This window comes from Brassica rapa, chromosome A02 (assembly GCF_000309985.2).
Source record: "Brassica rapa cultivar Chiifu-401-42 chromosome A02, CAAS_Brap_v3.01, whole genome shotgun sequence".
Lineage (NCBI taxonomy): Eukaryota > Viridiplantae > Streptophyta > Magnoliopsida > Brassicales > Brassicaceae > Brassica > Brassica rapa.
Window position 1 is genome coordinate 14,067,090 of NC_024796.2, and position 23,599 is coordinate 14,090,688.

Consider the following 23,599-nt stretch of genomic DNA (forward strand, 5'->3'; position numbering starts at 1 on the left):
CGAAGATTTTGGAAGAATCACATTTTTGGAAGCACGACGGTTTAGAAGCTCGACGTTTCAGAAACCCGACGTTTCTTAGCCACTAAGTTTTCCGCGAAACTTCACATCTATCATCAGAATATTATTTCAGAGATAATATAGTTTGGAAGCATGACGGGAGAAAGCAGGACGGGAAGCAAGCACGACGGGAAAACCCGAAGTTGGTCGATAACCCTAATTTCGGTTTTTCGAAATTATTGGAAGAAGCTGGAGGCTCGGGAAATATTTTTAGAAGATCTCAGTATTCATCTGGAGTTTATTAAAAATATTTAGAGAATCAGAACGGGAGCGGAAAAATATTCGGGATTGATCACGGGACGAAAATTCACCAGAAAGACCAAAATCGCACAAATCAACCGGGAAGCTCGAGGTGGCCCTATCTGAGGGATCAGGACGTGCTGTCCTTCATCCAAGCATCTTAGTGTCTCCGTAGCACGACATGTCTCCGCAGTATGAAGCCTCACATGCAGCATGACACCCAAAGCACGACATGGCATCGTCTTGACACCCAGAGGCCCGTGTGTCGCGATGCATGAGCTCCAGCCATGCTGAATGACATCTGGACGTGGTGCTGGCTTTTGGCATGCAGAGGAGTCATGCATGGTGACATTTGGACGTCCGTGTGTCGCCGCGCATGCGACCGGAAGCATGCGGGACGACACACATGCGATGGAGTAGCACCATTTCAATGGTTGGCCATATCTATATAAACCCAGCTCCCCAAGCTTGTTTCATTCATTCCACACACTCAAACATCACTCTAAAACTTGGGCTAGAGAGAGAAAGTGAAGTAGAAAAAGGAAGTGAAGGATTTGGAGCTGTTTTGAAGAAGTTAGAGCATTTTTAAGAGCCATTGTTCTACCGAAAGTCCGAGAAGAAGATCCAGAAGTCCGAGGAGGTTCTGTCCAAATCCTAATTCGTCCATACCAGTCCATTGAAGACAGAGGCATTGGGTTTTGGCTAGGCTCTCTCCGATCAACCAGCTGCAAGAACACTGTGAGTTGGTTTGTTTGAGTTCCACTTGGAACTTAGGATAGATCGAGTTGCATATAGAGTAGTAATATCACACTGATGCATGATAGAGTCCTAGGGTTATTTTTATTTATGAATTGGACTCAGTTTAGCATGGGCTAAGCTGAGATATAATGGAATTAAGACTGAGTTATAACCTGACTAGGACTAGGATGAATGATGCATTAACCGGTATAGTATGATAAATTATGGCGTAGCTGAATTGTTAGGATTGAGATGCATGTTTTCCTTTATTTATTTATGGGTAGTTTAGTAATGGAGTAGACCTGCCTTAGAGATATTAGGACTATTGAATGCTTCGTTTGGTAGTGATTGTTGTTATGCAGGGATGGTATTGTTCAGGAGATCTTAGGCCATATAAGCCGATTTCCTTGCGTGTCGAGTTGACTACGAGTCCTATGCCATATAGGCTGGACTACGAGTACTGGTGTTAGTGTCGTAGACTCCTTAGTGTATTTAAGTTTGTGGTAGGAGTCCTGGTCTTATTAGGATTAGTGTGTTGTAGCCGACAGTATGAGCGTAACTCGTCCATACTAGGCTTGTTTAGGGATGATTAGTGTTTCCTCAGCCTCGTACCCAGCGGGTTTAAGGAAACCCCTTATTCGTTGGATCGGGAAGACTCAGAGAAACGGGATCATGGCCTAGGGCTGAGTTATTACACGACGGTGTAATGTGGCAGTGACCCGAAGGACTGTGGGCTGTCGCGCGGTGACCCGAAGGACTGTGGGCCGCGGTCGGTTGAAAGTTCCTTCTTCTGGCCTTTGTGGTAGGGAGATAGGGTATTGCCGATGTTGAGGAGGAACACGAGATCACCAGGGCCCATGTTAGAGTATTGAGTCTAGAGTTAGAATAGTGTGTCGAGTTAGTTTTATTGTGTCGTCTTGAGGGTGAGGAACCCTCGAGATAGTGTTAGCACCGACATACGGTGTTACTAGTTAGATCGAGTCATGATACTCATAGTTATTATTGTGATTGTGGTTGATTGATTTGCTTGCAGGTTATGACATTAAGTCCTGAGTCTGGTTTAGGTACCAGATTAGGCTTGATGTGTATTTCGTTAGTGTAGGCCTGACGTTGGCCTGTATGTGTTTGAGTGATTGCTTGTGAAGGGTGGTGGATATTAAAGCTATGCGGTATCATTGGTTGGCCGATCATGTTCTTGTTTGATTGTTGGTCGATCGATTAATGATACTTGCATAGTGTAAGTGTCTAACACTACATGAGTATTGAACTCATGCGTATATATGGTTAACTAGGGATTGTTTGTTGACTTGTTTTAATGCAGGTTCCCGTTACTTGAAGCTAGATCATGGCAGGAGGCCAAGTCTAACTTAGTAACGGTTTGCTTAGCCTTAGCTTTTATTGCATGCTAGGGCTAGATTGATTGTTATTTTGGGTTGTCTGGGTAGAGTCTAGGTTGCGGGTAGAGGCCGCCAGCTCACTGAGTAATACTAGATTACTCATCCAACTCCGTTGTCCTTTTTGCAGGTCGCTTTAGGTAAGGATGATCGGATAGCTTGGTGCTGGACGTTAGGACCGCCGGTGTAGATTTTCATGCCTTTTGTAAACGGTATTGTTAATTGTGTTATGTTGACTCGATTTGGCATTAGGCCGGGCCCAGTCTTGAATTATTCAATGTATGAATATTTCTTGAATCAATAAAAGTAATTGTTTTATATGCGCTTCATGAGTACTCTGATATTTGACTAGTCCGGTCTAACACAACGTTAGGTCGAGGTACGGGTTGAAAAGCCTTAGGCCTTGATCTAACGGAAAACGCTAACTCTAGGTACGGGTTGCAAAGCCTTATGCCTTGACGCAGCGGGACGAGTTAGTGGATGAACTGGTCTAGGTCGTGGAGTAAAGTTTGTGACTCTGTCCGGATTGTCTCTAGCCCGTCACGTAGCGCTTCCGGACCATGGTGTTGGGTTGGACGGTCAGTCATGTTCTTGTTTGATTGTTGGCTGGCCGGTTGGCCTTTCATCTCCAACCCTTGGTGTGGATCGTCCGTCGGTCATGTTCTTGTTTGATTGTTGGCCGGTGGGTCGACCTATGCTTAGGACGGATCGGGGGTGTTACATCCACCATCTTACTTTGCTCTCCATTAAAGTTACTTTTTCTGTAACGAATAAAATAACAGTGATTTAGTGGTTGAGGTCTGATGTTTTCTATACGAAATCTGAGATTCAATTTTCAAAAGATGCAATTTCTTTAGGATTATATGATGCAAGACTTAACAAAAAATCAGCGTTATGCAGCAGTTGTTTTTTTGTGGATGTGTACCGTAGAGAAATCAGAATTGTCCATCAATCTGAGTGTTACATGGAAAGCTACATCGTAAAATTATGGTCTTTGAAGTTGTTCGTCGATATTACATATGATCGTCAAGTTTCCAAAACTTATCAAAAAGTACCATATAAATTGCGTTTGATATAATGGGGTCGACTAAATCACAAAGCCCATGAGCCGAATAGCCCACACACTTAAGAGTAAAATCGTCATTTTGATATACCAAAGCCTAGTTTTAGAGCCAACTTCTAGCGTGCCCCAAATGTAAAATGCCAAATCTCCTATGGGCTCCTAGAGTCTCCTATACCCCTATTTCATAATTCTTTTTTTAATCAAAATCTAAACTCTCAAATCAAATCCTTCTCGGTTATCAAAACTAAACCCTAACCCCCCTATGGATTAGTGAACCCATGGGTAAATATTTAAATTCTATACTTTTCAAATTCAAAAAAATATATTTTAAAATCGTTTTTAAGCATATTTTGATAATTTTTTCGAAAATATAGAAAACAACGTTTTTGGATTTTTGAAATATTTTTATCAAATTGTATAAATCAAATAAAAAATATTAACGTTTTCATTTTAATTTTATGATTTTTCGTTTGACATATAAAATTAAAAGAACAAAAAGGTCCTTTTGAGATTGTGTTATTAGATATAGGGGTATGAGAGGAGATGATTCCTAGTTTTATTTCACACCTTGGAACAAAACAGCTCACATTTGTCATCACTTTTGATACGATTTGCTTGTTGAATGCCCAATGATGGATAGCTTATGTAGTAGAGCAGTTGTATCTGGGTAAATCTTCGGCGTGTTGTGTGTTGTTCCTTTAAGCCTTGGAAACATGGCTTCGTGCACGACCACAATCCCTTACCTACCCCATTCACACACCAACACACACACACGTGTGTCGGCTTCGAAGTAGTGATGTTTCTCGGTTTTATCCATTTACTTAAACCCGTGAATGATCAGATTTTATAGCTATGAGATCTGAGGGATTTTCTTGAAAAAGTGGTTCTTTTTTCATGCCCATTGATCTGAGGGATCTGAGGGATTTTACACGTGCGTAGGCTTCGAAGTAGTGATATTTTCTGAGTGGTGCCCTGATTTTTCAATGATTTGTTCACCAAGTTATCATTGCAGCTCTTCATCATCATCATCATCGTCATTGTTAACACCATCTCTTCTTCTTCTTCTTCCTCTTTTGTTGCTCTGCTGCTGCTGCTGCTACTACTTTGTTGCGATGGTAACTACTTATCATTTTGAAAAACCGGAGATTGATGCGCCGCCACTAATGACATATTTTTATTTGATTACTGCGGGCTTTTGTTTATTCACAAAGTTTGTCTTTATAGGTGGTTTTTGATGTTTGGTTTTGCTTGTTTGTTACGAAAATATTGTAAATTATTTATGCCCTTCTATTGTTGTTTTAGGATTTTTAATGCAATGTGTTGATCATCTTCTGTTAGTTGTCCTCTTCTGCTTACTGAAAGTTTGTCTAATTGGCGATGTACCTCACCTGATTTTTGCTGATCATGGACAAATTTCTGATATCATTTACATTGGGAACGAGTTTAGAAGATTAGATGTATGGTATGCAAACACCAATAGTTATGAGTTGAAATGGACGATTGGGTTAAAAAATGAAAGATATGAGATTGAAATGCAAAGTGTATAGTTGTTATATCAATGTCATGGTTTGTTACATCAATACTTTCATTTTGAATTCTCAGGACCTTTTTGTTTTGAAGAAATATTTATCAGTTTTGAAGAATGATTTTGATCAATTTTGAAGTTATAAGAAACCAACTTAAAACATTCCCTCTGATGTGTTCATTCATGTTTGCAAACACTGTTTCACATAGTTAATATTCAAATTAGTTTTGAATCATTAATATAAATATCATTTTAATAAAATTAAATCAATCGTAAGTCTTAAAAATTAATTTTATTAATTTTAATAATTTAATCGAATATATTAAAAAATATTGTGTGAAACAAATTACTATTTTTCTAATCTATTCTATTAAAATAGAAGCCACAGTTTTATTTTATGTGTGATATTTTAAGCTAACCATTATCTATAAAATTTATAAAATGTACATAACTTAATACTAATATCTGTTAATATCTTTATTTTTTATATAAAATAAAAATAATTATTGATTTAAGAAAATTCTAACAAAGTCTTTTAAGAATTTGTTTAGAGTCATTTTAAAAAAAATTCCAAAAATTGATTAATTTAAATTTATACTTATCATAAAATATAAATAGAAAATTAAATTAAATTTAGTTTTGATTTATAAACAAAATAGAATTATATAAAATGGTTTAATGATAATAGCAACTTAAAATGATACTTTTCAAAAATACATTATACAAAGATTTTAAAAAGATTTTGTTGGAAAGCAATAACCATTTCTATTTAAATTTTAAAATAAAAATATTTTATTTATTAAACACAGAAATCATGATTTATTACATGTGTGATTTTTTTAATTTAAAATATCTCTTAGAGGTCAAAACTTTAAATGCTTCTATCATGTAACCTTACAATTTATGTCAATAATTTTTAACACAAATTATATATTCTTATTAATGGTTAAATTTTCATTTATGTATCGTATATATAAAACTTTTGTCAACTGTTATTAGCGTTTGAATATTCCATTGAGTTAAAAACTATTTCATTTTATTGTTTAAAAACTATACTAAATTGGTTTATTAGTGACTATATTTAAAGTTTTCAGTGTCCTACTTCAACCATAAATAGATGAACAATATATAGATGAAAAAATCCATTAACCATGAACATATTTGTATCATCTATGTGCACACTAATGTCATAGCATCGGTTTGTTGCCAAAAAAATGTCATAGCATAAATGACCTATATATGTTAAAAAAGATTAATATTCCAACAATATTCTATACGAAGAGAAAACATTGTAATGTTACAGTATAAAACATAATTCCAACAAATTTTAATTTTACCTCATATTTTATTCAAATTTACCTTTAAATTATTGTCATTTTTCATAAATACCTTAAGTTATTTTTAAAAGACAAAATTAACCCTCCCAAAACATTTATAAATGTATAAGAATTATTTATAAAATTTTATAAACTGAATTTCACCACTTAAATATTAAATCTTAAACAATAATTGTTAAACCAGTTAGGATACTTTTTTTGGGTTTATTTTTTTTTTAAAAATGGTATCCAACTTTGTGTATTTCAAAAATTTTCTAAAATAAGTTCTTTACTACAAATTTTTTTTGCAAATACAAAATATTATTGTTTCGTTTGAAAAAATAAGTTATGTTGTTTCTATTAGGATCCCAAAAAAAAATCTTCTCTATTGCGTACATTCATTTTAATTCAATTTCCATATATATTTCAAATTTTAGAAATGAAACATAAAATTATTTAAAATAATATTGTTACATAATAATGTTTACAAATTTTCTTTTTTAAAATATAAAAAATTATATAAAATAGTATTGTTACATAATTAATAATTGTATAAATTAGAAAAAAATTAGTATAGAAATAAAAACCCGTACGGATGTGAGGGTCAACATATAGTATTTGTTAAACAAAAGAAGTATAAAAATGAATTGGTAACACATGGCAGGTATATCAGTCACCAACCTGTAACGAGAGCAGCCATTTAGATTTACGATAATAGTTTTTTTTTTTGCTAAAGATTTAAGATATTGTTTAGCCGCATACTTAAATGCTCTTGATGTTGATTTAGCATAGTCATTCAAAGTTTCCAATCATATGTAATTTTATTAAGCCGGTGAGACAAAAACAACATATGTTACGTAGATAAGCTATGATATAACATGACACTCTTAATTCTTAAATGGAAACTAAATTTAACCTGTGGGGTTGTATTTTTCTCTCCAGTAAATTTGAATGAAATGATTAGAGAGATGATAATAACCAAGGGAGATATTCTCGGAGGTGAGGGTTGCTTGGACTAGGCACATCTGGATCCACCATAACCTTCATTTATACCCCCGTCAAAACGAACCGAATAAGAAGATGATGAAAGATCAAAAATATCAAGAAATCATGAACAAATATATATATTTTAATTCTGCCAGATGATAGTAGTTAAATGTCCTGATGTCCAAAATATGTATTCAGTTCATATATGCAATTGCTAGGTCATTATATTTTGCCTCAGATATATATACTTTCGAAAAGTACATTTAAGCATATTTAAACCAATATTCAATAAATTAATTAATTTTTCTTATACCAAATTGGTTTCTTGATGTAATTAAGTTCTCTATAAAACTCTATCAATTAAAAATATTACAGTTTCAATATTATTAAATAATTTATAAAAACTTATTTAAATTTTTGTTTTTTTAAAGAAATTTTGGAGACAAAATAAAAAATTAGTTAACATGATTATCAAGAAAATTTCCGGAAAAATCACCAAAAACTCAAAGCAGTTATGCATGCAAGACACTCTAAAAACATCACGTGACTAGGTAGATAAGAAGAAAAGAATTATTAGTTGATGTATGTTTTTGTACAGGTTCATGTATTGAATTTAAATTTTGTATTAGTTGATGTATGTTTTTGTACAGGTGAAGTGTTTATGTATTGATCTGGACCATTGATCACTGTTGATGTAGGAATTAGCCGATTTTCTGTTACTGGTTAACGACAGCTCAACGTTTGACTAACGGAAATTAAGTCAATGTATGATAAAACTAAATTTTGAAAGTTTGCGTATGAAAATTAAACTTTCTAGTAGTTGATGTATGTTTTCGCACAGGTAACATGTTTATGTACTGATCGGGACCGTTGGTCCTTGTTGATGTAGGAATTGGCCGATTTCCCACCATGCTATATGAATCATCATTCGATTTACTCTAATTGCGACTTAAATAGTACATTTCTAGCTCAGTAGCCAATTTGATAGATTGTTGAGGTTTTGAAACGGACTACTTCTAATTGCCGAGGTTGACACCAAGACCGGCCGTAATATGCTAAAGTTACAAGACTAAACAATAATTAGGGCCGAGTCATTAATGAAAATTATCTTTATAGTATTATCTAAAAATTAATTTTCTAGTTTTCGCTGTCGTAATTATTATTTATAATGAGATACATAATGAATTAAAAATATTATGGATAATATTATGGGCAAATCTTTCAGATAGTATTTTTACAGGAGTGTATTGAACTGAGGATTTTGAGGAGTTGTGGGGTGTTATAATTTTGATGGGATTTAGGTGAGTTTCGAAATTATCGGTTAAAGTTTAAAAACTAAAATAAAATCTATAGATGATTTGGTAAACTATTTTCTAAACAGTTCGGATTTATTCAGGTGATTCGGTAAAGTTGATGAAAAAAAAAACAGTTCGGATTTATTCAGGTGATTTGCTGCGAGTCTTTCTATCAATGCATTTTTTTTTTCCACAGTAATCAACTTGTTACTCATAATATTACATGAATTATATTACAAGATTTTAATTACGTGTAAAAGCTTAAAATACTAAACAAGAAGCTTCTCTTCTTCCACAACGCAGTCACCAAGAAGTGGCGCTAACTTAGGTGATGCAGCTCCCACAACTGATTCATCTCATACCGAAACTCCTTCTCCCAAAGCTTACACTCACTCAAGTGCTGTGCCATCAGGAAGAACCGCCGTATACCTTGTTCATGTTCTATTTGTAACGATAATGTTCTCAGAGCTGAAACCATTAGTTGCGGTCATCGAGTCCCCAAGCTTAACCTTAACCAAAGGCTTCTGAAACACAGAGACTTGTGCTAGCATATGGCTTCTAAGTCTCTGCGCTAAGCTACTAACTCCTTCGTTTTAACTACTTCTCTTTCTCGTATGGTAATACCACCAAACACCAAACACACCAGCTGCAATAACCGATTCTCAGACAGAACCAAAGAGTTCCCGAGCCTATACACTCAGCTAAACATCACCGTTCAGTTCATTATTCAACAGATCAAAAGACATCAAAAACGATTACCAAGTACATAGCTTTGGAGGGATGTTACCAGACAATCGATTGCTAGATGGATCGAGCTTCTGTAAGCTGTCACAGTACTGAAGAGACTCTGGGATCCGACCAGATAAAACCCATGTCTCGAAGCTCGAGATTGATGACGCGACGACGAAGTTTCAGAGGAACCGAAGTTTCATGATTTTAGAACTTCCTGAGGGTTGGTGAGAGAGGTCTGGATTCCTCTTAGGCATCTTAGGTTTCATTAGCAACCATGGCAGGAAAAAAGCAGAGGAAGATGATAATGAACAGAATAGTGATGATTGATAAAGGAAGAAGCTTTATGGGGTTTGAGATGATCTCCATGGATGAAGTGATCAGATGTCTTCTGGGTTTGGATTGAAATTAAAGTTTTGTACCTTTTTTTTTTTTTTTTTGAACTTTAAGTTTTGTACCTTGCCAATGGAATTGGAGAGAGAGACAAGCATGCCGTCGGTTGTCTTTTGTATATATTTTCTTTGTTCATCTTTAATTTTTATTTTCAAGTCTCTCCAAATAACACATGTAGAGGTGGAAGTTTTACAGCTATACTTTTTAACTAGAACTAGCCTCTGATCGCGCGTCCGCACGGGTTTTGTTTTCATAATTATATGTTTTTAATTTTTGACAATGCTATAAATTTAACTGTTTAAATTCTTGCTATTGATTCATCGGTTATTAAGTTTTGACATTGGTGTGTCTTGTTCAATGTGTTTAACTTCCATTCATAAAATATGAGATTATTATTATTATTTTTTTTTTTTGTCATCATGAGATTATTTTTTTATTGTGCTTATATTCATTTTATTTGGTAAAATAAACATTAAAGTGTCAAATATTAGAGTTTTAATTATACTTGTGAGTTTTTATTTAATTATATTATAAATATTTTGATGTAAAGTTGAATACAAAGTTCAAATTTGAAATAGAGATTTTTTTAAAAAATAAATACATTATTTAGACATAAACATAAATAAAATAGTAAAAACCAAGTTACCAAAAAAAAAATTCAAAAGTAAGTACAGCTTGTTGAAAATTTAATTTATCAAGCCTAATTTAATTAAGTGACTTGTTATGATTAAAAATTTGGTACATCATAATTTACAATTACTTTGTGGATCGTTATATAATATACCCAAGCCCATATATTGTTTTTTTCTGGGAAAAAAAAACAGAAACATATTTATTTTTTAAAAACATAAATGAAAAGTCACTTAATTAAAGTCACAAAGAGATTAGTTTGATATCAAATCCTCACCTAGTAATAATTTGATTAAATTAACGTACCATATTAATTAATGAAAAGTTTCTTCATAAAGTTGAAAAATCCATTTTCAATATTTTGACATTAAAAACACACATACCTAGCTTGCATTTCGTTTTGATTCTTGGATTTTTTGTGTGTTTGTGATTTGTGGTTCTAAAGAACCCATAAAGATGGTAGCTGGGTTTTTATCAAGACAATCAAAAACCCTATTAAAAATAGAGCTTGAAAGCACAATCACTTGGAACAGGTAGATTTCCTTGCTGATCAAGGCAGTGTTCATCAGTAATGTTAATATTACTGTGAATTGATATTTTGTTTTTACCAAAAAGAACTTTGGTATCTCATTCTCAATATTTTTTTTTTTTTTTTTTTTTTGTAACTGAGTCATTCTCAATATTTTTTCCACCTTTTCCATGCTTTCGTTTTCTTTTCATGATATTTTCCTAAATATATCAAAATAACGTTTATAATATCTAGTGTTACAATAGACTCATGAGTCATGACGTTAATCACAAAAATATATAGAGGGGTAACACTAACTGTTTCATCTGCAAGAATGCATTCAAGAGATTCTCCCCCACAACTGGTGTTCTGATTTCACGAATGAAGTAGCTTCATGTGTACTCCATCCAATCTTCTAGGGTTTAACGTATTAAGGTGTAAAACTTTTAGCAAGCGTACATTATTTTGTGATTTCAGAATATGAATGGGAAGTAATTAAAATAATTATATATATTGACATGTCAAAAATAGGTAGGTTAACTTTTATTTTTAAATTTAATTGTCAGATATGGAGAGGTTATAGATAGGGTATATCTGCGATATTCCTTGCAATATGCATTCCTAAAATCTTATTAGATATTTTAAAATTAAACTAATGATATGGCAATATAGTTATTAACCTCCACGAAATTAATGTGTGCAATAAGTTTGTACTTAACGGTTGTTTTATTCTGATTTTAGTTGACTTAAAAAATGAAAATATTCATTCAATGGCATTCCATGGTATTTATTGAGGAAAACTCAGAGCTAAATACAAAATGTACTCATGTTTTAATAGATTAGATGAATTTAAAGTATCCCAAAATCACACTCATAACTTTTTATTAGTTTACCTTTCAATAACATTAGATTTGATTTAAGTTTTGTAAATGGTTGATTGAATAACATGAGATTTGTAAGTGTTTGCAATTATTTTACATAAATTCCATGTTCAATAACATGTGATTTGAAAAGAATTTTTAAAAGCCTTAATTGAATACATAAGTTTTCAGGCGATTTTAGGGTGTTTGAGTGCAGTTTCTAAGTAAAAAAAATTAAAACTCAAATCTCATGGTTTTAGGTTATATTGTTAAAACCAACTCTTACACAGCAAAATAAGAGAGTAGGAAAAGAAGAGAAACAAACCTGAGCTAAAATCACAGACACTTTGATATGTCCTCTCACTTCTTTTTGACAAATCTTGCTCTGTTTTCACATCTTCATCAAATGTCACCCATGAAACAAGCGAAAGTAATCATCGAATTCGAAAAGCATTTTGCACAACTCGATATGACGGTAACATAAACTCTATTCATTTATAAGAGCATTAATACTCAGAAATGTTGGTGCAGTCACAAATATCGGTTGTGTCATGTTTTTTTTTTAATGCATAAATTCAACTTTAGCTTATTTTTAAAATAAGTTCAAAAACTGATACACAAAGTAATATATAATTAAAATATTTTCATATATTTGCTAAAACACAAAAAAAATTTAGATCATTAAAATATATATATTGTTGTACAAAATCCGGCTAGTAGTAATAATCAACAAAAACATAAAAGATAGAGATCTAGAAGACGACAATGTCTAGTTAATTTCTTCGATCTCAAATGTTCTTCCAGATGGACCGCCTCATCCTGCACTACTTGCCCTGAAGCTTGTAAACCTCGAAGGTCTTCGGCCACTCTCCTCATATCTGGCCGTTCAACTCCACACATTCTGGTGCAACTCATCCCCAGAAGAGCTACTTGGTGGATCACTGCCTGGTTGTCAGCAGTCACCACCCTCTGATCCATCACCTCACTCAGGCGATTTTCTTTGAGTGCCGCGTCTATGTGATTGACCAGAACCCTTTCCCCGTGTGGGGTTAAAGCTTAACGCCTTTTCCCCAGACACCAGTTCCAACACGACGCCAAAACTATAAACATCGCTCTTTTCTGTCAAGGTACCTGTCCGGAGATACTCCGGATCAAGGTAGCCCCAGGTACCTTGGACCAATGTGGTGAGCTGGCCTGTTCTGGTATGAACAGGCCTAGAGGCTCCAAAATCACATAGCTTCACAGACAAGGTTTGAGTTAAAAGAATATTCTCAGGTTTAATGTCACGGTGAACTATAGAGACAGGAGCCGAGAAGTGGAGGTATGATAAAGTCTCGGCGATTTCTGCCGCAATCCTTAAACGTTCAGACCAAGCTAGAGATGAATCGAATAAGGCGTCATGAAGGGTACCACCGGGAACGTATTCGTAGACGAGGAGGGGACTTGGGGTTTCGAGGCAGCAACCTAAGAGTCGCACCACGTTAGGGTGGTTGATTTGGGAAAGCAGTATGATCTCGTTGACGAACTGCCCAGCTTGGTCAGGGTCCCAGTTTCGAGATCGTTTGATAGCGACTTCTACATTGTCTGGAAGAGTGGCTCTGAAGACGACTCCTTGGCCTCCTCCACCAAGGAAACTGGTCTCGTGAGTGGCTTGCTTGATCTCTTCCTCAGTGAATATCTTGATGCACTGGTTCGGTGACTCTAGGAGTCTCTGCGCCAGCAAGACTCCACCGTTTGACTCGAAGCGCCTCTCTCTAAGTTTGGCTAGTTGACTGAGCTTGAGTTTGAGGAGTACGCAGCACACTCCGACCAAGAAGACTAAGCATCCGATGATGCTTACTGGTTTAATTATTTGTATCCTTGAGGGGTTTAGTTAAATATGAGAGAGAAAAAGAGAGGGAGATATATGAAAAGAAAACGAAATAATTAAAAAAAAAAGACTTACCAAGAATTATTGTTGTCCATTCCTTTTTCTTCTTGCACCTGAAGGTTCCATCAACGTTCTTGCAGGAATGGTCCTTCCCACAAGAATGAGCATTCACTGTGCATTCATCCACGTCTAGTGAAAAAAAAACTGTGACAATTAGAGTGTAGATGAAAATATTTTAGGAAAGAGTATAGGTAAAAAGAAAAAAAAAAGTATTACCTTTGCAGCCATGTTGAGCGTAGGGATTCCCTTCAAACCCGTCTAGACATTTGCAAGAATACCCATAATCAGTACAATTACTAGTTGCGATGCATCTGCTATTCTCTCCACAGAAGCTCGTGTCTTCTGCCTGTTGGCATGTTCCTTGACTCAAGAGCCAATCAAGTATCACAGGAAACCTTGTAAAGTTGCGGAGGTTCTTAAGATCCTCCGGTACAGAAAAGACGAAATATCCTTCTTTGACCACAAAAACATATTTGCAAGGATACGAGTACGACGACGACCAACCAATATAGTTCCCTGGATTTATCAATATCTGGCTGTTTACATTAGACAGTGAAGTACGGCAGCAACCATTGTAACCAGAACATGATTTATCTACTGGTGGTGGAGAATCGCACTGTGTCTCACATGTAAATGCGGTGGTTCCTCCATTCCTCATCGTGAAAATGCAAAACGTATCAATATTACAACCAACTAGAAATAGTTGATTCTTGTTCGAGAACATAAAACCAGGTATTTCTATAGGTAGGATTATATTTCCACCATCTCCTTTCATGTTGCATAGGGAAATAACGTCCACAAGTACCTCTACTTCTCCGTCGTCGAAGGAGTTGCGGAGCACTTCTAAGTTTGAGTTTTTCAAAAACAACTTTTGCTCCTCCTCATCACACCTTAGGAGAAACTTTTCTTCGTGGACACAGTCAGAAGAGGTCGCGAACGGGTACTCGATTTTGACGGTTCCACAAGTCGACTGGCAATCGGTGCGTGACTGCCGTGTTGAAACTGCAAGTGCAGTAAACGCAACAAGGAAGAACACCAACACAATCTTCTTTGGAGAGAGTAACATTTTTCAACTGACAACTTGTCTCTGTTAAATGATGAACTGTTATGCTCTATTCTTGAGATATAAAGGAATCGATTTGGACTTCTTGTTAAAAGATGAACTGATATTTTCTGTACTGTTATTTGTTACCTTTATTTTGGTTTAGCTCTATAATTTAGTATATTTTCGGGAAACTTCGTACCAATTAATTTAATCAATTTATGTGATAAAAACATATGTCTTCACTCTCTTAGTAATGACACTATATTTTTTATCTAAATGTATGTTTAGATAAAATTTACTCATGGTTTGAAATTTGTTACACAAGCAATAAAGAGAGCACTCATTTTTTCTTGGCTTTAAAAGCTTTTGTTCTCTACCGAACCTAACTTCTTCAATGCAATTAAAATTATACGAAAAACTGACAACTTTGTCTCTGAATAAACGTTAGTGTCCCATCCCATTGTGTTTAGGAGCAAGAATGACCTTAATATCACGTTCTATTCTCATCAATTTTCCGCAACAAAAAACCTAAGTTTCTTGTTAAGACACGTCAATGATTTGAGATTTTAATAACACTTTATTGCATCAACATAATAATAGTTCAAAAAAAAAAAGGTTCATCCACCTAATCAAATAGGGCAAGGAGGAAGTGACACGTGTTATACTAGAAATCTCCATTTTGCTTTAAAAACATTTATCAGATAGGCTGCTCTTATAGATTTTTGTCTGAGTCCAGTAAGCTGACTTCATCTTATCTCTACACTTTGACAGGAGTTGCCATTCGTGGTCTTCTGATCGATTCGCTTGCAACTCTTGTCATTTTCTTTGGCGCCTTTACTGTGGAAACCGAAATTCGCACTGTCGATTTTCGTTAAAATAAGGAAACTAGGAAAATTCTAATTGCTTGACGTGTGGTATTAGCAGAACACGAGAATAACAACGATAAAGTATAAGGAATCTCGCCGACAGCTCTTGTAGCCCAGGCACTTACCTTGTTGGAACGCTCAAACGCGAATTCGGACTAAGATCTACTTTGCTCTCTTTTCGATTTCTTATACTTTATCGTTGTTATTCTCGTGTTCTGATTGATTGACGTGTGATATTAGTAGATATCCGGGACCTCTGGGAAATTAGGATTGTCCTAGTTTTCTTATTTTAACGGAAATTGACAGTGCAAATTTCGGTTCCCACAGTTTGGCGCTAGAAGAAGGGGGGGGGGTACAGATCAATCTAACCCGCAAAAGCCACTCAGCGATCAGGAACGATATGCAAGACTCGACGTGCGCGAACGTCATCTCATTCAAGGGGGAGCAACGGTCGATCGAGCAAAACCTCGAAACGATCTCCTTGTTATCAAGCTGACGATTCAGGATATCGACGTCGCTAGGGTGTTAATCGACACCAGAAGTTCGGCCGATATCATCTTCAAAGATACTCTTGAAAAAATGGGGATCAATCAATCCGAAGTTGCGAAATATCCTAGTCCACTGCTGGGACTTTCGGGGGAAACAACCATGACCTACGGATCGATTAATCTCACAGTCAAAGCCGGAACCGTGATGAAAGTCACAGAGTTTCTAGTCGTTGACCGTCCCGCATCTTACAACGTTATCATGGGAACGCCGTGGTTGAACGCCATGCGTGCTATCCCATCAACGTACCATCTTTGCCTCAAGTTTCCAACCCGTAACGGAGTCGAGGTAATATGGGGAAATCCGAGAGTATCACAGGTGTGTTTTGCCGCAGAACTAAAACGAAAAAGACCGGTTGTAATAACCCTCACGAGCAGATATAATTTTGGTCGAGAAAATTCTTTAAGATCAGTTTGAAGATTGATCGATCAGAATTTAAATAAAAATCGACACGGTGAATTAATCTCGACGGGGCTGTCTTTTGGTCGAAAAACCATCTTTTGATGGTTCTGGTCGAGTGTTAATTATTATTGTCGATTTTTATTCATGCTGGGCGAGTTTATTCAGAGCAGGACGAGATTCGAATGATGAAAAATATTTAGTCGAAACAGTCCGAAAAATATCGACAAAACTCTTAAAATTATTTCTGAACAGTCACATGGTTTGCACCTTCTAGCCTACTTGCTTTCTCAGTAATTAGGTCACATGACCTGCACCTACTTGCTTGCCTGCTTGCTCATTAATTCAGTCACATGATTGTCACCAACTGCTTGCAGCTTTCTTCTTCGGAGGGAAAGGACATCAGCTTGTTGTTGGAAGTGCTGAAGCTGCTCTCCACATGTCCTTTCTCAGCCTTGCTTTGTGCTGAGTGAAACCCTCACCTGAAGCAACTTCTTATGTTATAAACACCATCTTTTCTCCTCTGGACGTTTATAACCTGCAAGAAATACAGAGAAAAATTCAGAGAGAAAGAGAGAAAGAAGAGAGAAAAATTTGTGAGAAAAACTAGTTGAAAAATTCAGAAGAAAATTCAGAGAAAAGAATTGAGCAAGGACAAACCTTTCTCACCATCCTGTGACTTTATCCAGTGTGTTCTGGTGTGGTTAAGAGCTGAAGGTTTGGTGTCCAAGAGTTTAGAATCATCCATGTTCTTCAGCCTTTGATTTTGATCTGTAAGATGGTTGTGGTACAGTTTCTGTGAGAAGTTTTGTTGGTTTGCCTACACTGGAGATAAATTTTGAATAAATCCAACCATGGATTCTTGTGGTGTTGATCAGGTTAATTCGTGGTTAGCTTGAAGAGAGACAACCAGTCAAGTTTAATTAGTTGAGTAAAACCGGTAAGCTTCAGCTTCTTGATTCAGCCATGTTTTGATGAGAACCAATTGCTGTATGTTGGTTAACCTGTCATGATCAGTTGTCTAAGGTCTTGTTCTCTTCAGTCTTGGTTAGTTTATGATTTAATCAGTCTCATAGAACCAATAGACGAACTGATAAGAATTATGGGAATTAAACCGAACTGATTTGATCTTGTTTAGAACTGAATTGAGCTGAGTATGTTCTGATCTGATCTGAGCCGAGCTGTCTATGGTCTGAAATTGTCTTGAACTGATGTCGTCTGAGTATAACCGAGTTAAGCTGTTGGGAACTGATTAGAACCGGAGTTAGCTGAGCATGAACTATGTGGGAACCGAAATTTGCACTGTCGATTTCCGTTTAAATAAGGAAACTAGGAAAACCCTAATTTCCCAGAGGACCCGGATATCTGCTAATTACCACACGTCAAGCAATCAGAACACGAGAATAACAACGATAAAGTATAAGAAATCGAAAAAGAGAGCAAAGAAGATCTTATTCCGAATTTGCGTATGAGCGTTTACAACAAGGTATAAGCCTGGACTCGAGAGCTGTCGGCGAGATTCCTAGTTCTAGCAACCCTAAGACGGCTAAACCTAATTGAGTCGCAGCTCGAAATAACAAAAATGGAAAATTGCCTTAATTGCTCTAAGTGCTAAGTTTGCTCTGAAAAAAATCCTCCTCCATGCTCCTCGTCTAGGACTTCTTATATACTAGCTCCAAGGTCGGTTTGCGCTTTTACTCTTCTGTCCTTAAGCCGTCATAGCATAAAAATGGAGATATTCCATTTTTCCCGATCTTCACAATTATCTTCAAAACTTCCGTATTTATCCGCGGAAACTTGACATTTATCCTTCCTTGTGGACCAAGCGTAAACCGTGCTGTTGTTTACGGGCTTTTGGTTAAGAAATCGTAGGATGGGCCTCGAGTTGTGTTTTAGGTCCCTTTGGGCCGTCTTCCGACTCGACACGTTTACTACGATTTCTTTTGATAAAGAACGAACTTTCCGCGGTTTTTAATCCGCGAAGTTTGATCGATGAGTTAGAATAGCGGAAAACATGGACTGAACTCGCTACGGTCTTCGGAAGATAGCATTTGAAGGCTTGACGAGAATGCATGGATTGGTGTCGTATCGATGTTCTCGGAAGAGCTCGGTCGCTACATAACGACCGAACTCCGGCTCGAGCCCGGTTGCTACGTAGCGACAGAGCTTGGCTCGGGCTCGGTCGCTGCGCGACCGAGCGAGGCGAACGCTCGGTCGCTACTTAGCGACCGAGCTTGGCTGAGTTTGGTCGCTACGTAGCGACCGAGCGGGACGGACGTTCGGTCGCTGCGTAACGACCTGTTTTGAGCTTTCGTCGGACGTCTCGATTCTTTCTTCCGTAAAGCTTTTTCGTAAGAAGGAATCTATTTCGAAAAGTATTCATCGGAGAAATTCTTATTTTCTTCCTCGGACGTTTTGAATGTTAAATTTGTCGCAACCGTTTTTGACCCCAACAGTTAGCTCCCCAGCTCGTTAGAGTTGTGACTCTAGCGGGCGGATAGATGATTTTGACAAGGTTAAGCGTATTGGACGAAATTCACATTTTAAACTCCGCGGAAAAAAGTTATCGAGACGGTATTCCGAACCCATACTTCTATAAGTAGTGAGCTCTTGTGCATTCTTTCTCGGACTTAGTCTTAAGAATTTTCACCGTTCGCAGTTCATATCGTTGATCGATGGGATGATCAGCGAGTGTGGTTCTGAGACCAGTCGCCTTTCCGGGGAGTTGGTGGAGCTTCAGGGCAGATGGTCTGAAACCGAGACCATGCTGACGGCTGTCAAGGACTCTCACTCTGCGAAAGTGTCGAAGCTCGAGGTCGCGATAGGAGAGCTCGAGAGGGACCTTGGGAAGACGGCGAGTTCCTTGCTTAAGGAAAAGAAGGCTAGGAAGGCCAAATCCTCGGAGGTGCGTCGACTCCAGCGTCAGATCGAGGGTGACGCGAGACTAGCGAGCCGTGGGATCCAAGAGGCTACGGATGCCTTTCGCGCGGAGTTTCAGGCTCGCTTGGCGAAGATTTCTGCTTCCCTGGGTTCCCTCGAGTGTATCCGGAGCAGGGACCTGGCTTTGGCGACGATTGAGGGCGGGATGGCCGTGGTTCAGTTGTTCCAAAGTGAGACTCCCCCGACCTTGGAGGCCGAAGAGGCCCGACTGTCCGGCTGCAAGGGAGATATGGCGGCCGAGGATGGAGATTTTGGTCTCATCCTGGCCGACCTGAAATCAGCGTGCTTCCTTCCGACGTGTTCAGAAGACCCAGAGGGGAAAGACCCGATGGTCGGAGAAAACGGAGGTGATGCGGCTCCAGGCTCGGACGAGGCAGCGGGTGAAGAGGGGGCGTGAGTTCTGAGGATGACTTGGGTTAGATCTCTTGCGAGAGATTTTTTTTTTTATGTTTTTATGTTTCGGCCTTGAATGGCCTTGTTTGTATTTCGGGACTGGCCGTGTGTGGCTTTGAATCCCTGCCGCTCCGCGGCTTTCTTTTTATGGTAAGATAATCGGATGGCGCTTTTTATGAGTTTGTGAATAGTGGGGAGGAAGGTGATGAGTTGTCGTCTCATATCCTTCTTCGATTGTGAAATGTTTCATTCGAGATCTGTTTCGAGAGTTCTTCCGCGAGATGTGAACTCTGCGGGGGTGCTGAAGATGTCGAACATAAACATAGAGGCATGGTTTAAGAATCTCTTATCTTTCGATATCATGCCTTTGAGATGTTAGAAACCAGTGCGATGGGTTTAGGGCAAGACCTAGGTTTACTTTCGGTTTAAGGATTGTGCCAAGACTAACCGGCTATCGTTTTTCCTGTCGCGATTTCTTCCTGATTCGTATCGATGTAAAGTCCACGATAGATTCTCGGCTTATACGACTTGTTTGATACAAATCGAGCATCTCTCCGTAGACCGGAAGTGCTAGACCAAAATTTCAGATTTCTTTTATAGCGCTATTATCCTTGTGTCGGATGTAAGAGAGTCATCTTCGTGAGATGGCTATGTCTATTTAGGACGTTTGTGAGTTCGATGTGATCAGCATCGGACTTGGTGGCGCGTGCCGTTGTTTCGAATATTTTGCGCAAAATAAGTGTTAATGTGTGCATATATATGTCTTTTTTGTGATGGAGGTTTCGTTTGTTCGGAAGAAATAACTGTTGAGGCATCTTTTGCGACGTCTCGCGATGCTAAAGGTTGCTTCTCCTAAGCGGCCGACTAATTTCCGAAGACCCCGTTCTGATTTTACGGGTGAGGATGTTTTGATAAGTCGAAAACACCAAGAGCGTGGTAAGAAGTTATTTCGATTTTTGGGAGTATACGAGTATACGTACCCACTCCCCCCCTTTTTATTGAGGGGGGACAGCTGAATTTGCCTTTCGACAAACTGCCTACGTACTCCTTGCGGAGATCAAGCCGTCTCGTAGTTCAGTGATTGCGAGTTGGTTTGTTTAGTGATAGTATTTTTTGAAATGCATCGCGTTCCAGGTTCTAGGAATTTTTATGCCTTGCATGTTGGCTATTTCATAAGAACCTGGTCGGACGACTTTTTCGATTTTATAGGGACCTTCCCAGTTTGCTCCGAGTTTTCCCGCGTCTCGTTCAGCGGTGTTTTGGAAGACTTTGCGAAGGACCAGATCTCCCTGATTGAACCTACGATTTCGTACGTTGGAATTATAGTATTTTGCAGCGGCGTGCTGGTAGTTTTGAATTCGGATGAGCGCTCGATCTCGGCGCTCGTTAATGAGGTCGAGATCATCCAAGAGCATAGCATCGTTGAGTTCCTCTCGTTCGGGTAATAACATTCTTCGAACACCGGGGAACTTTACTTCTGCGGGAATCATGCATTCCGTGCCGTATACCAGAGCGAAGGGAGTTTCTCCCGTTGCTCGCCTTGGGGTGGTACGGTGAGACTAGAGGACTCCCTCGAGTTCGTCGGCCCATCTGCCTTTTTTTGGCCTCTAAGCGTTTCTTCAGTCCGTCGAGAATGGTCTTGTTGATTGTTTCAGCCTGTCCGTTGCACTGCGGATATCTGGGAGTTGACTTGATGAGTCGTATCTTCCATTTTTCGCAGAATGCCTCGAATCGGGTGGAGATGAACTGAGACCCGTTATCGGTTACGATCTCGTAAGGAACTCCATGCCTACAGATGATGTTTTTCCATACAAAATTCTCGACTTGGACGTCTTTTATACTTGCGTACGAGTCCGCCTCTACCCATTTTGAGAAAAAATCGGTAAGGACTAGAAGGAAACGCTTTTGCTTTGAATTATGCAGAGGTCCAACAATATCCATGGCCCAACGCATAAAGGGGTAGGGCGATGTGATGGAGGAAAGAACTTCGGCCGGTTGTCGGATGGTTGGTGCATGCCTTTGGCATTTTTCGCATTTTCGTGCGAATTTCTCGCAATCTCCGATCATTGTTGGCCAATAGTATCCATGGCGTTTGATTTTCACGGCTAGTGATCTTCCGCCGGAATGGTTGCCGCAGGAACCGGAATGTATTTCCTCCATTACTTTTCTCGCCTTTTCTCCTTCCAGGCACGTCATGAGTGGTCCGGAGAATCTCCATTTGTAGATTTCACCGTCCACTGTTACGTAGCGTGCGGCCTGTGTTCAGACCTTGCGAGATGCCCATTTTTCGGCGGGCAGTTACCCGTCGACAATGTAGTCTCGAATCGTCTGAAGCCATGGGGTATCACAGCCGTAATCAGATTGCTCCGATGGTGGTTATATCGTAATTTCTTCCTCGTCATCTTGACCCTCTATGAGATTGACGACGATTGGTGGTCCGATGCTCGGATGTTCGATGAACTCGACCGGAATTACTCTTTTGAGTCCTGGATCGGAACTTGATGCTAGGGCCGCGAGGGAGTCTGCCTGGACATTCTCGGAACGGGGGATCCGCGTAAGGGCAAAAAAATCGAAGTCTTGAGCTAGACCTTGGACCAGTTTGAGGTACGCGTCCATCCTTTCGTCTCTGGCTTCATACTCTCCGCTGAATTGACTGGCCACTAACTGGGAGTCGCAGTAAGCGTGGAGATTACGTATTTTTAAGCCGTGAGCCAAACGTGGCTCTGCGATCAGGGCTTCGTATTTGGCCTCTTTGTTCGAGGCGTGGAATTCCAGCCTGAACGATTGTTCCAAAATCTCGCTCGTTGGAGACGTGAGACGGATTCCGATACCCGATCCCTGCTTGGATGAGGATCCGTCGACGTGGAGGAGCCAAGTGGAATTTGGTTCCTCATTGGTTATGGTCCCCGTTGGAAGTTCGACCAAGAAGTCTGCGAGCACTCGTGACTTCGCGCTCGTCCTTGGTCGATACTCGATGTCGTATTCGCTTAGTTCGACCGCCCACTTGGCCAGTCGGCCTGACTGACTTGGGCTATGCAAAATCGTCCGTAGGGGAAAAGTCGTGAGGATGACGATTGTGTGGGATTGGAAATATGGTCTTAGTTTTTGGGCCGATTTTACGACTGCGCATGCCAACTTTTCCATCAATGGGTACCTAGATTCGGCATCCAGCAAGGTTTTGCTTATGTAGAAAATAGGTTTCTGCTCCCCGCGTTCTTCCCTGATCAGGACTCCACTTACGGCCGTTACCGACACAGCGATATATAAGAATAAAGGTTCCTGTGGAAGGCGTAGCTAAATAACGCTTTAGCTGTTAGGCGTAGCTAAATAACGCTTTAGCTGTTGGAAGGCGTTTTCGCACTCTTCCGACCATTCGAACTTTTTATTTCCTCGCAAGACATCATAGAAGGGCAGGCACTTGTCTGTTGATCGTGAAATAAATCGGTTAAGCGCTGCGATCCTGCCGGTCAACCTTTGGACTTCCCGCTTATTCTTTGGAGAAGCCATCTCGATTAGTGCGTTGATCTGTTTTGGATTTGCTTCGATGCCGCGATATGTGACCAAGTAGCCGAGGAATTCCTCTGACGCCACGGCGAATCTACATTTTGTCGGGTTGAGCTTCATGTTATGGGATTTTAATTGCGCAAAACACTCTTCGAGATGTGACACATGATCTTTTGCTTTGAGGGATTTGACGAGCATGTCGTCGATATAGACCTCCATCGTTTTTCCGAGTTGCTTGGAG

At 38.6% G+C, this 23,599-nt stretch overlaps 1 protein-coding gene across 3 annotated transcripts; it reads right to left on the reverse strand.

Moving 5' to 3' along the window:
- Window positions 1-8,118: 8,118 nt before the first annotated feature.
- Window positions 8,119-16,678, reverse strand: LOC103849579 (wall-associated receptor kinase 5). Of its 3 annotated transcripts, none has more exons than XR_004455599.1 (4): window positions 13,882-16,678; window positions 13,681-13,794; window positions 9,403-13,574; window positions 8,119-9,304 (listed from the first exon to the last, which is right to left on the reverse strand). XR_004455599.1 is itself a non-coding variant. In XM_009126337.3 (3 exons), exons 1-3 carry the CDS (start codon window positions 14,729-14,731, stop codon window positions 12,718-12,720), a joined length of 1,821 nt encoding a protein of 606 aa, XP_009124585.1. In that variant the 5' UTR covers window positions 14,732-16,678; the 3' UTR covers window positions 8,119-12,717. The 3 variants fall into 3 exon arrangements, 1 of the variants encoding a protein (XP_009124585.1); XR_004455598.1 differs by having other exon boundaries at window positions 8,119-9,316; XM_009126337.3 differs by having other exon boundaries at window positions 8,119-13,574.
- Window positions 16,679-23,599: the final 6,921 nt, after the last annotated feature.

What these genes read in the sequence shown, in the direction of transcription:
- LOC103849579 (XM_009126337.3), bottom strand. Translation starts at nt 14,731, where the DNA reads ATGTTACTCTCTCCAAAGAAGATTGTGTTGGTGTTCTTCCTTGTTGCG. An exon ending in CGCTCAACATGGCTGCAAAG is followed by an intron (nt 13,795 to 13,881) that starts GTAATACTTTTT and finishes TTTTTTCACTAG; the next exon opens with ACGTGGATGAATGCACAGTG. An exon ending in ATGGACAACAATAATTCTTG is followed by an intron (nt 13,575 to 13,680) that starts GTAAGTCTTTTT and finishes TAATTAAACCAG; the next exon opens with TAAGCATCATCGGATGCTTA.